Source organism: Emys orbicularis, chromosome 2, assembly GCF_028017835.1.
Source record: "Emys orbicularis isolate rEmyOrb1 chromosome 2, rEmyOrb1.hap1, whole genome shotgun sequence".
In the NCBI taxonomy this organism is placed as follows: Eukaryota; Metazoa; Chordata; order Testudines; family Emydidae; genus Emys; species Emys orbicularis.
Genome location: NC_088684.1, coordinates 250,565,938 through 250,578,100, shown reverse-complemented (window position 1 = coordinate 250,578,100; position 12,163 = coordinate 250,565,938). Strand labels below are relative to the sequence as shown.

Below are 12,163 nucleotides of genomic sequence, written 5' to 3'. Positions count from 1 at the left end.
GTTGTGAAAGTGGAGCCCCTAAGCCAGCTGGGCAGTTTCACGAAGATGCTGGTATTGATCTTCGTAGCTGTTGCTTTTGCCACAGCTCCTAAGTTTGAAATGTATTCAGGCAGCTCAAGAGCTCTGGCCCTGAACTGATTGACCTGTTTGATAGACATCCTGGTCTCCAAGAGAGCAGTCATTCCTTTTGCCAGAGTTAATCTTCTCCAGCATAGCACAAATGGCCTGGGGCTAGGAATGCCCAGTGCCCACACTCTGTATTAGTCCCCATTTTCAGCTGCAGGGAGCATTACTGCATGTGACAGAAAGGCAGTGTTGTGCAACTCTCCTGAACTGGTCCAAAAGGCTCCTGCTTACCCTGTTAGAAAATGGAAGCGGCTAATGTAAATCATGTTGTCCAATGGCTAAGCATGGTGTCAGTAGTGGTGAATAACATACGGTTTCAGTTGTATTAAGTAACATAATTTTTTGTTAATAAAATGATTACATAATGTCAGAAATCCTTCCTCTTATGCCCAAATTTCATTCTTCCCCCACGGAAATGTTAGGGTACACTTACCCCATAGGCTAGTATGTATGTGCGTATGGATGACAGGTATGTACGCATTTGTGGTGTACTTGTTAGATTTGTGGGCAAAAATCCCCTTTTTCCACCCTTTATTGTTATTGGTTCAGGTAAAGGTCTCTAGACATCTGCGTGGGTGTTTTGTCTAATTTTACTTTTCTGGGTAAGGGTCTCAAAATGTGTTAACTTCACATTAGCTTAACATACAGGGTTTTTGGCCTGTAGGTCTCTTGCATTACAGCCAAACTTATTTTTAATATAAAATCTATAAGCCTAATACATTAAATACTCAAATTTATAAGAAAGATATATTTATACAGACCAGCAGATTAATCCTTAGGGCTACAGGATCAGTATAGTATAGGGTAAAAGCACACAAAAGGCCAGATTTCACGGGGGGAGACCATATTTCCCTGTCCGTGACGCATTTTTCATGGCCGTGAATTTGGAAGGACCCTAATAATAAAGGTTAAGATACCTTAGGGTAAAGTTGCATTCAGGTAAATATAGGCATTCTTTTGAAAAGGTAAATATATATATTAAAATAAATAATCCCTCTCCACGGGACTCCCACAGTCACAGATGGTTCAGTGAAACTACAGTGTGCATAAACTATAGACTGAGCGCTTGGCTTCATTGCACTGTTTTCTTGAACTATAACTCAAGTTTTGACATTAACCTGACTCCAGTCCACACATAGAAATCTCTAGTTTGAGTTAAGTGGCATTTTAAACTAAAGCTAGATGGTCCATCAGGTATAGGTTGATGCTCAAGTGCTGCTGATGCTCAAGGTAGTAATGCAGTGGGAACTCAGCTACAGTTTATAGCTCAGATTATCACTGCTCATCGGATGCTAATCCAATCACTTTGTGTAGCTCGAGTGTAGTATTGCAGTGTGGCTGCCCTCTACTCAGGGCCGGCTCCAGGGTTTTGGCCGCCCCAAGCAGCCAAAAAAAAAAAAAAAAAGCCGCGATCGCAATCAGCGGCGGCACTTCGGCGGGAGGTCCTTCGCTCCGAGCGGGAGTGAGGGACCATCCGCCGAATTGCCGCCGAATAGCTGGACCTGCCGCCCCTCTCTGGAGTGGCCGCCCCAAGCACCTGCTTGCCAAGCTGGTGCCTGGAGCCGGCCCTGCCTCTACTCAAATTAGTCTAGCTCAAGTAGAGTAACTCAAGCTAACTGTTGCAATGGAGACAAGACTTATGAGAAAATTGCCACTTTTTCCTCTCCCCTTGCATGCAGTACCTGTATGTATGGAATCCTCCCTGCAAGCTTCTCAATCATTTGGAGCTATTAAATCATCTGTTTCTGTATTTGCTTTCTGTGACATGCCTGCTTAATCCAATCAATGGGACTTTCTACAAACTCCAGCGTGCACTGGGACATTTTCACATTCAAATCAGAGGAGAGCAAAACCAAGCAAGATAAAAGCTATCTTCATCTCTCTCTCTTTCTTTTTTTTTTTTTTTTTTAAGTGCAAGATGTTTCTTTTTGCCAGACAGATTGGGTGTCCTAATCTGAAATTATGAGTGGTTAGGCAGAAGCCTATCTTTAATTAGGTTTCACAGACTGAGTCATTTTGCAAGCTAGACATTTTAATTTACAATGTACTGCACTGCAGCACTTCTCTAGGCCTTCTGCTGTGTAATAAGGTATTCAACTGGCAGCACACGCTTTAAAAATATTGGAGCACTTAGTCTCTTAGTTCACTTGTTTATTTTGTGCTTTTAATTTTAGTTGCAAATCAAACATGCAGTTACAGAGGCTGAGATTCAAAAGCTGAAGACAAAGGTAAGGATCAATATGTAGTTAATTCGTGCTGATTTTTTTCCCCTTTTATCTGATGGAAGACACATATCTTTATGTAAACCAAAGTTCTTACTAAGAAAGACTAATTAAAATGAAACTCAGATTAAGCTTGTTTGGGTGTAAGTCTTCCAGTAGACGTTTCAGTAAAACCTAAAGCATAGCTATTGAGAAATTGCTAAAATATCTAGTTTTCATTAAATGTGCATTTTAAAGGATAACATAATGACTAAAAGACAGATTTTTATCTTTATACTGTACTAATTCATTTTCTTTAACAATTCTGTAAATTATATTTATATTCAATAATTGTAGCCTTCTTAATAGTTTTCTGATCAGTAGAGATCTGAAGGCTAACTATTTTATTCTCCCCCTATGACTTTTGGCATTTTCCTTTCCTTTAACTATTAATTTCTTTGGATACAATATTTGCTTTTTGCATACAAGAGAAACTACTGCATACAGTTTAAAACATGTTATAAAAGGCAAAAACTGGTTGATTTCATGGAGGAAATTATCTCACAATTGGCTCTTAGAAATTATATTTAATTTATTAATATACAGAAAATGTATTTTCTTATATTTGGTCTTTTAATACCAATTTAACCTTTACGAGGAGTTCAGTTTTTGATAACGATTCAGTTGTTGAGTAATAGGTTTTATAACAGCATTTTATGTACATTACAGAAGAAAATAAAAGGAAGACAAAAGAGCAATTTTTAAAATTGAAAAAGGATTCAGCTGATTTTTTCTTATAAACATCCACACCCATCATATAATTTGCTTAGTGTTTATCAAATAGATCAGCTAAGATTACTGTTAAAAGGCAATTGTAATTTTATTTTATTTTATGTGAACTCTCATTGTTCTCTTTCATTTTAGAAAGCCAGAAACGTCTTCCCCTCCTTCCAGTTTAGACTCTGATCCAGCAATTGCACCCACATGGGTACATCTTTGTGCCCATGCACAGCCCCATTGACTTTTCCCTGTAATGCATCCTGGATGTAGGCATTAATCTCTGCAAATCCTGTTGCAGGATTGGAGCCATTGTCTTTTTCTTTGCCACACATTTTCCCCTGACCTTTATAGTAGAACCATGGCTAATTTTGGTTAAACTGCCAGTAAAACAAGTATCAGAGTGGTAGCCGTGTTAGTCTGTATCCACAAAAACAACGAGGAGTCTGGTAGCACCTTAAAGACTAACAGATTTATTTGGGCATAAGCTTTCGTGGGTAAAAAACCCTCCATGCATCTGAAGAAGTGGGTTTTTTACCCACGAAAGCTTATGCCCAAATAAATCTGTTAGTCTTTAAAGTGCCACCGGACTCCTCGTTGTTTTTTTGCCTGTAAAATAATATGTCCAGTCTACAAGTTACTCTGTTTGTGTGTGCATCGTTTATGATATCAGCACAGCTTTGCCAGTACAAGTTAACTGCTGTTGATAAGTAAATAGTCAGTGCATAAAACATTATTTGCTTTTTGTAAATTGTATGGACTTTAATCTGCAAGGTGCTGAGAAATCTGGCCCTGATCCAGCCAAGCACTTACGCCTGCATTTAGTTTTAATCATGATAAATAATATCTAGATTTTACCTACCACTTTTCTTCCATAGATACAAAATTACATGGAAAAAGGATTAACTACTCTGAATTTATTGGGTAAACTCCTGACTGTTGGACCAATAGAGAGACTCCCATTCACTTCAGTGGGTCTAAGATTTCACTCAGTGGGACCACCAATGTGCTTAGCCTTAAAGTTAATCAGATGCTTAAGTGCTTGGCTGGATCATGGAGAGAGTGGTCAGCCCCTTGCGAGACAGAGCCCTATAAATATAATGGACATTTTTCTATCAATATCATCTCTTTGATAATTTATAAAATAAATCAAGTTTAAGATTTATAAACTAGAACCAGATGTTTCCTATTCTTATAACAGCTTTAAAAATTAGTTGAAATGTTGGGTTTAAAACTTGTCTGTTTAATTAAAAAAAGCTTCCAAATTAAAATTTGATATTAGCTCTACTAATACTTCTCTCAGTGTATTAAGATACCAATCTCCCTTTTTAATTTTCTAAATTACACTGATTATGACTAAGAAATTATCATTGTGTGAAAACTGGTGCAATAAATTTCAAGATCAAAAGAGTTTCTAATTTAAAAAAGAAGGCAGTTAGCTAGATAAGACACAATTAGCTTTTCCTCCATTGTTTTCTAAATAGCTTTGTGGTAAAATCAAATATAGAAGTTACAATTTGTAATTCTAATAATAAAAAATCTTGAGTTTCTTAGGCCATAGTGCTTTCTAACATACCTGGTTCAGCTACATGAGGTAAAATACACTCCCAGTGCTCCACTATGTCCCAGGCACACCACCAGAATGCACCAACATTAGAAAGCTGGAATTTTAAAAATGCTACCACATTCCACAGGAGCATAGAAGCTGCAATGGATGCCAGAAGCAAAAGACTCGAATTAATTTAAGTGTATTCATTCTTCCGTGTCAAACATGTATTAGAACGTTCTCATTGTACAGGAATGCTCTTTGCATTAGTAATGCACAACCTTTATAATCATTAATACACTGCTATTCACGCCTCTCAGTATTTCAAAGCATCTTGAATTACTGATTTTTAATGCAGCTTTTTAGTCTCAAGCCTCTATGTTTGCTGTGTCCAGCTACAGGCTGCAGAGAATGAGAAAGTGAGATGGGAACGGGAGAAGTCCCAGCTCCAACAGAACATTGAGGAGAATAAGGAAAGGATGATGAAACTAGAGAGCTACTGGATTGAGGCCCAAACCCTGTGTCACACTGTAAATGAACACCTCAAAGAGACTCAAAGCCAGTATCAGGCTTTGGAGAAGAAATATAACAAAGCAAAGAAATTGATCAAGGACTTTCAGCAAAAGTAAGCGGCTGCTACAGGCCAAAGATTGAATTAGTGGCCAGATAGGGAATGTTTATGTCATATAACTGCATCTCTTTTGAAATATGAAACCCAGTGTTAAAGGCCTGTAAGGTAAACAACATTTTTCACTTTGCTGCCTTCAAAACCATTGGGTTTTTTATTACTGAAAAATGTCAGCATTGTGCATATATTTTAAATGATTAACAATGAATTAATTTGCAGTATTCATCTTTGGAGTGTTAGAGAGTCATATTTGCAGCAGTTTGTTATGATGATGTTGCATCAGTTTGACTAAGTATTGTTTTGTATTGACGCAACATGAAGAAGCAAATCATGTTGAGACATTCTCACACTGTGTTTTTCTTCTTCCTGACTCTTGAGAATGTTTGAATTGAGCTGAACCAACTAGAGCAGGGATGGGCAAACTAAGGCCCAGGGGCTGCATCTGGCCCTTCAGACGTTTTAATCTGGCCCTCGAGCTCCAGCCAGGGAGCGGGGTCCAGGGCTTGCCCTGCTCCATGTGTGCCGTGGCTCCTCACGGCTCCCGGAAGCAGCAACATGTCCCCCCTCTGGCTCCTACGTGTAGAGGCAGCCAGGGGGCTCTGCACGCTGCCCCTGCCCCAAGCGCCACCCCTGCTGCTCCCATTGGCCAGGAACCACGGCCGATGGGAGCTGCAGGGACAGCACCTGCGGATGGGGCAGCGTGCAGAGCCGCCTGGCTGCCCCTACACGTAGAAGCCAGAGGGGGGACATGCCGCTGCTTCTGGGAGCTACTTGAGGTAAGCGCCACCCGGAACCTGCACCCCTGACTCCCTCCAGTGCCCCAACCCCCTGCCCCAGCCCTGATCCCCCTCCCGCCCTCTGGACCCCTGGGTCTCACCCTCCTGCACCCCAGAGCCCACACCGCCATCCGGAGCCCTCACCCCCCTCCCCCCCGCAACCCGCCCGGAGCCCCCTCCCACACCCTGATCTCCTCATTTCTGGCCCCACCCTAGAGTCCGCACCCCAAGCCGGAGGCCTAACCCCCTCCCACACCCTAACCCCCAATTTTATGAGCATTCATGGCCTGCCATACAATGTCCATACCCAGATGTGGCCCTCGGGCCAAAAAGTTTGCCCACCCCTGAACTAGTGCATACCTAAGCAGTTTCCCCTGACCCTCCCCCATTCCTGACATCTGAGCAATAATTTCTTACATTTATACAACACTTTTCATTCTCCAAAGAATTTTACAAAATTTACACTAAGATTGCTTCATCTGCTACTGAAATCAGCCATTTTTATAATGAAACTCAGCTGTTTTAACAGTACAGTGTATAGCAACAATAGACAGCTCCTAGCAGAGGAATTGAATACCCTATCCCACTGAAACTGCAAGGAGGATTTTAGGTAGACAAAATGTCATTAGCCACAGTGGAATTTTGCCAGCCTACCAGAACTAACTGGGCATCTCTTGTGAATGGTCCCATTGGATCATTAATCGCCTCATCTTTTCAAGACAATAGAAGTAGGGCCAAACCATCAGCTGGTGTGAACTTGCTTCAGTTGTACTACCCAGAGTTACAGCAGTGGAGGATTTGGCCTATAATTTTTGACTGTCTCAAAACCCTAAATTATCTCACAGATTTACTTATAATTTTTGGATAATTAGTTTTGTACCTTATGAGTTAGAGATGTAAATTAAGTGATGATACACAGTCATTTTCATATCTAACAGAGCGATTCCATCCCAACTGTAACTGCAAAATTCAACATAATTTGAACTAATGATGCTTTATAAGTACAAATTATAAAAAGGTTAATTTAGTTTTTCAGTTTCAACACAGTTGTTGTTGACAGTCTGAATAAGTGGGATTTTTACCTTAATTAGTTTTCCACAATATGATTACAGTTTGTTCATTTGGGTTGGTAATAACTGCTCAGTTGTTTTCTCCTACTTGCAGCTGCATGTTTACCATTATCGGATTAGTACCAAATCTCCTGTTAACTAAGGATTATCTTTTAAACAAACGGGTATATTAATGTGTATTGTGCCAGTACATTTGTTAATTTCGTGTTTGAATCTGTAATTGCTTTGATACCAGCAAATGTTTTTTTTTTCCCTTAAGAGAACTTGACTTCATCAAACGCCAGGAAGCTGAGCGAAAAAAAATAGAAGAACTGGAGAAAGCGCACCTTGCAGAGGTTCAAGGCTTACAAGCTCGCGTGAGTAATGTTCACTCAAATGTCTGAAGAATAAGGCAATACTGTCTGGTAGTCTGGAAAAAAAAAAGCATAGTTATTCATTTTGGCTAATAATTGGATGTATTTCTCTTAGATTAGAGACTTGGAAGCTGAAGTTTTCAGGCTGTTGAAGCAAAATGGGAGCCAGGTTAACAATAACAACAACATTTTTGAAAGGCAAACATCTTTTGGAGAAGTTTCCAGAGGAGATCCAGTGGAGAGCCTAGATGTAGAGCAAGTGTCTTGCCTGGATGGCTTAAGTCAAGGTTTGTTTGAATCAACCCTAAACTCCTGTTAATCCAGTTTGCTATGTATGAATATCACAGTTGTGACTTAAGAATTTACAGTAAAGAATAAATTAATATCATAATAATCCTGTCATTTTCACCAGAATGCAGTATCTGATAGCAAACACTTTATGTAATAGTGCAGCACTACAGAACAGATGTAGAATGAATATTCATCAGTAAGTGTAAGTGACGGAGGACTGTTAATCAAGCAGAGGTCATTATTTATTCATTAAACCATCAGTGAATTTTCAGTGGGATTGCCTACAACATTTAAGTTTCATTCCGTGTTTGTGTTGTGTCAATAAAGTAGGGGAAGATTGTATTTTTTCCTGTGTCCTATGTCTGTCTTTAATTACCCAATCTACTAAAGATCAAACAGGAACAAAATTGCCAACATGAGAAAAATATAATAAAATGTCCAATTATAAATTGATCTTTTGTATGTACAAAGAATAAACAAATGAGCTGTGTGTATATACAGTGTATGTATGTATGCAGGTACTAAATATATCTATCTATAGTATATACTGATAGGCATGTAGATAAGTGTATATATACTCACCTGTGTGTGTGTGTACACAAATGGAAGATAGTACACAGGCATCTGAATTGTAAAGTTTCATTGACATATCAGGACATCATCTTAACCATGAAAGTGAAGTTCAAATGGTTTGTGATGTCATCAGACCCCTAAAATGTGTTTATATGACCTTAATAACTGATTTCCTGTTTTGTGTTTTATATATTCAAAGAACATCATAAGATTTTAATAAGAAAAATGTTTTTATTAAAGTCATACACAAAATGCAAGCTTTGCCCTTCTCCATGTTGTTTCTCTAATGAACAAAATATTTGTTGTAATTTACAGTTATTTTAAGATAGTTACGGACAGCTTATTCCTGGGGTGCTGGGTAGGTGGCATTGGAAGTAACTTAGTCCACCATCATACAGTTTCATGTTGATCATTTCCATATTGATTAATATGTCATACTCCAATGCTTTTCTTCACACTTAAAAAAAATCTTATTTCATGGCTGTAATGTCACAGCTTCCCTGCAATTTATCAGGTTTCTCCTCTATAACCCAACAAGATTAAGACACAAGTGTCTGGAAAGTATAACGTTACTTATCCCAATTTCCCAATAAATAAGGAATAATCAAATGCACATAGAATAGGAGGAGACCAGCTAGGCACTAGTGCCACAGAGAAGGATGGCATGAGAATTATAATAGATGATAAATTGTATGAGTAAACAATACAGATTAGTATCAGAAAGCCCAATACTGTGTCACACTCTTGTATTACCGAGAGTCTCCAGAATGAAACCAGTGAGGTAATTGCTCCTTTCTACTGAATATTGACTAGGCCTTATTTGGGACTTCAGTGCCCATTGAAGTCAGTTTGAATTCTCTATTGATGTTTGAGCAGCACTTTATTTTTTATAAAGTAGACAAAAGTGAAGGCAGTTCAGAAATGATAGAAAATCTTGCAGCTAACACCTCTGAGGAAATATAGAAACATGGGACATATTCAGTCTGGAGGTGCTGGAGACTCAATAACTCTCTATAAACTCATAGAACTGTTGTAAGAATACAAGGAATAATAATTATTTTCAATGAACAAGGGACAGAGCAAGAAATTAATGGGACTTAACCAGCATTAAGGGAAATGTGTGTTAATTTTAAGTATATAAAATACTTTAACCATAAGCATAGTTAAGTGGTCGAGAAAGCTGTCAGGGAAGGTTGACGAGGCCTCTTTGCTAATGATGCTATCATGCAGACTTTAAGAAGTTAAATCTATCCTGCAATGACAGATAGGAAGGTGAGAAGGGCTAAAGACTCACTAAAGGTCATTTCCCACCCAAACAAAAATGATCCTATGAAAACCCTTAGTCTTGGCTTCCCAAGACCATACAGTAGCCAACAGTTGCAGTGCATTCTGGACCAGTTCCTGCAAAGTTCTGAGTGCCCTCAACTTTTATTGATGCCCACAGGATCCTTGCAGGAGATGCTCAGCTTTTTGCAGGATTGAGCCATGTGTGAATGAAATGCAAGTTCCTTATCAAATAGTCATTTAAGAGCCACTGAGGGTTAATTATACCGATAAATCTTGATTTTACGAAAGTCACAGGAGCACCCGAAACCTTTGTGCAATGAAGGGCACTGCTGCTATATGAATATTAAATAATATTAAAGTCTAGTTAAAACAAAAATCCTCTCTGGCATAGAAGAATGCATTAGGTTACCTGATGTGTTGATTTTTGGCAGACTTACGAACATTTTATTGTTATTTTAACAATTGTTTCATGTGTGAACACAAACTAAATATTTCTCTGCAAGCAAATCAATCTGAATTATTGTGTTTAATATAAGAAAAACAAGATTGTCCTGCTAAAACTGTTCTGCCACATTGCAGAATTCGTTCCCATAAATCAGAGTTTGTGCATGTTTCTTTCTAGTAAGCATTTATAACACTGAAATCTCTGAAATTTACAAAAGCACTTATCCTTACAAGAACTTTTATTATCAGGGGGTAGCCGTGTTAGTCTGTGTCCCCAAAAACAACCAGGAGTCCGGTGGCACTTTAAAGACTAACAGATTTATTTGGGCATAAGCTTTTGTGCATCTGAAGAAGTGAGCTTTTTACCCACGAAAGCTTATGCCCAAATAAATCTGTTAGTCTTTAAAGTGCCACCGGAATCCTTGTTGTTTTTAAAGAACTTTTATGTCTCCCAGACAGCCCATTATATGTTGCATCAGATAGTTAAAGTCATATTTTTAGTGCAACTCTTGACAAAAATGGCTAAAAAGTGGTTTGGGTCAGAAAACTGGCTGTGTAAAAAAGGTCCTCTTCTGAAAAGTATTCAGCATACTTGCTCTCTGTGTGTCTGCATCACAACTGCATATGTTGCTGACAAAAAATGAATCTCTACAACTGTCATTACTACAGAGCCAATACAGCCATAGATGTAGAGCTGAAATCTGTTCTAAAGCACCTGCCATCATTGTAACTAAGTACCAGTCACTAAGGCTAAAATTTTCCAACTTGGTTGTTGAGGTTGGACCAAATTCTGTTGGTAAAAGAGACAAACTTTTGAGCTACCCAAAGCTCTTTGTCAGGTACTGGAAAGGTACATGGCTACAGCACTGCAAAGAACTGGTTACAGAAAGTTAGACATCTGATTCCATATTTAGGCACCCAATTAATTGGCCTGCTTTTCAGAAGGGCTGAACACTCCCATATCTATGAGCTTAATAATTATGTAGGTAAGAATAGGAGCTATGGCTGCTCAGTAGAGCTAAGCAGAAATCCGATTTTCCCTTTCATGGGAAATGCCACACTTGCATTTTGAGGAGGGGGAGGGGAATTTGGAACAAAACGAAAACAAAGAATTTTAAATTTCCTGCAAAACAAACTTAATTTTTTTGTTTTCTTTTGGACTGATCGCAATGTTTTGTTCCAACTACAGCATTAAAAAATTAGCTTTTTATAATATAAAATTAAAGGAATTTCTAAACAAAAAAATCATTTTGAAACAACAAAATTGACATATTCTATTCTGAAAATGCTGAAATGGAACTTTTCAACATTATTTTGAAATGCTTTGGGTTTTTTTTTTTTAAATGACATTTCATTGAAATTGACACATCTGCAAAATTATTCATATTAAGCAAAAAAGCATTTTACAGTTGAAGAACATTCCAGGAGAAAATTCACGCTCAGATGTAGTGCTCACCACTTCTGAATAGTTAGACAACTTATTGGGTAGATAGATGGGGATTTAGGTGGTCAGATTTGAACATTATAGTCTAAGTACAATCTTTATTGCAAAACAGTTAAATTTTGACTGCAGAATATTATTTGTGCTAATGCAAAAAAGCAGAAAGAACCTAGTGTGATTTTCAGATTCCAGGCTGAGTTTGCAGTTTTGACAATAAAAAACAAAAAATCAATTGTAAATTAAATAAATATAGAAAAAGTGTTTGTGGGCTTCCATATTTCTTTTCACTCAATGAATTCCATATCCGTGTCTCTCTTCTGACTATACTCATGTTTTAAGGGTAACTTTATGTTCTGAGGGAGGATCTACTTTTAATAATGCCATTTATGTGTAAGCTTTTTAAGAAAACCACATCTCTTGTGTCTAGTTTCATTAACTAATCACCCTATGCATATTCACAGAAGGAGCTGTTAAGGGTGGAGAACCCGATGATGTCTTTGGTGAGTGCTTCTCCAGAGCAGCATTCTGTGATGTGCAGTGTATTGTGCAGTCTTTGTGACAGTCACGTGGTGAGGTCCACTCTGTGTTTTTAGTGCTTAGAACTGTAATTCCATGAGTGTGACAAATACAGATTAATCGCCAGAATTGTA

At 38.3% G+C, this 12,163-nt stretch overlaps 1 protein-coding gene across 1 annotated transcript in view; it reads left to right on the top strand.

Moving 5' to 3' along the window:
* The window catches only part of PPP1R9A (protein phosphatase 1 regulatory subunit 9A), a 229,479-nt gene that overhangs the window by 180,648 nt on the left and 36,668 nt on the right, over positions 1-12,163 (top strand). Inside the window, exons 8-11 of the mRNA XM_065398139.1 lie at positions 2,301-2,354; positions 5,046-5,275; positions 7,384-7,480; positions 7,593-7,764. Coding sequence (XP_065254211.1) covers positions 2,301-2,354; positions 5,046-5,275; positions 7,384-7,480; positions 7,593-7,764 — 553 coding nt within the window. The remainder of the gene's footprint in view (positions 1-2,300; positions 2,355-5,045; positions 5,276-7,383; positions 7,481-7,592; positions 7,765-12,163) is intronic.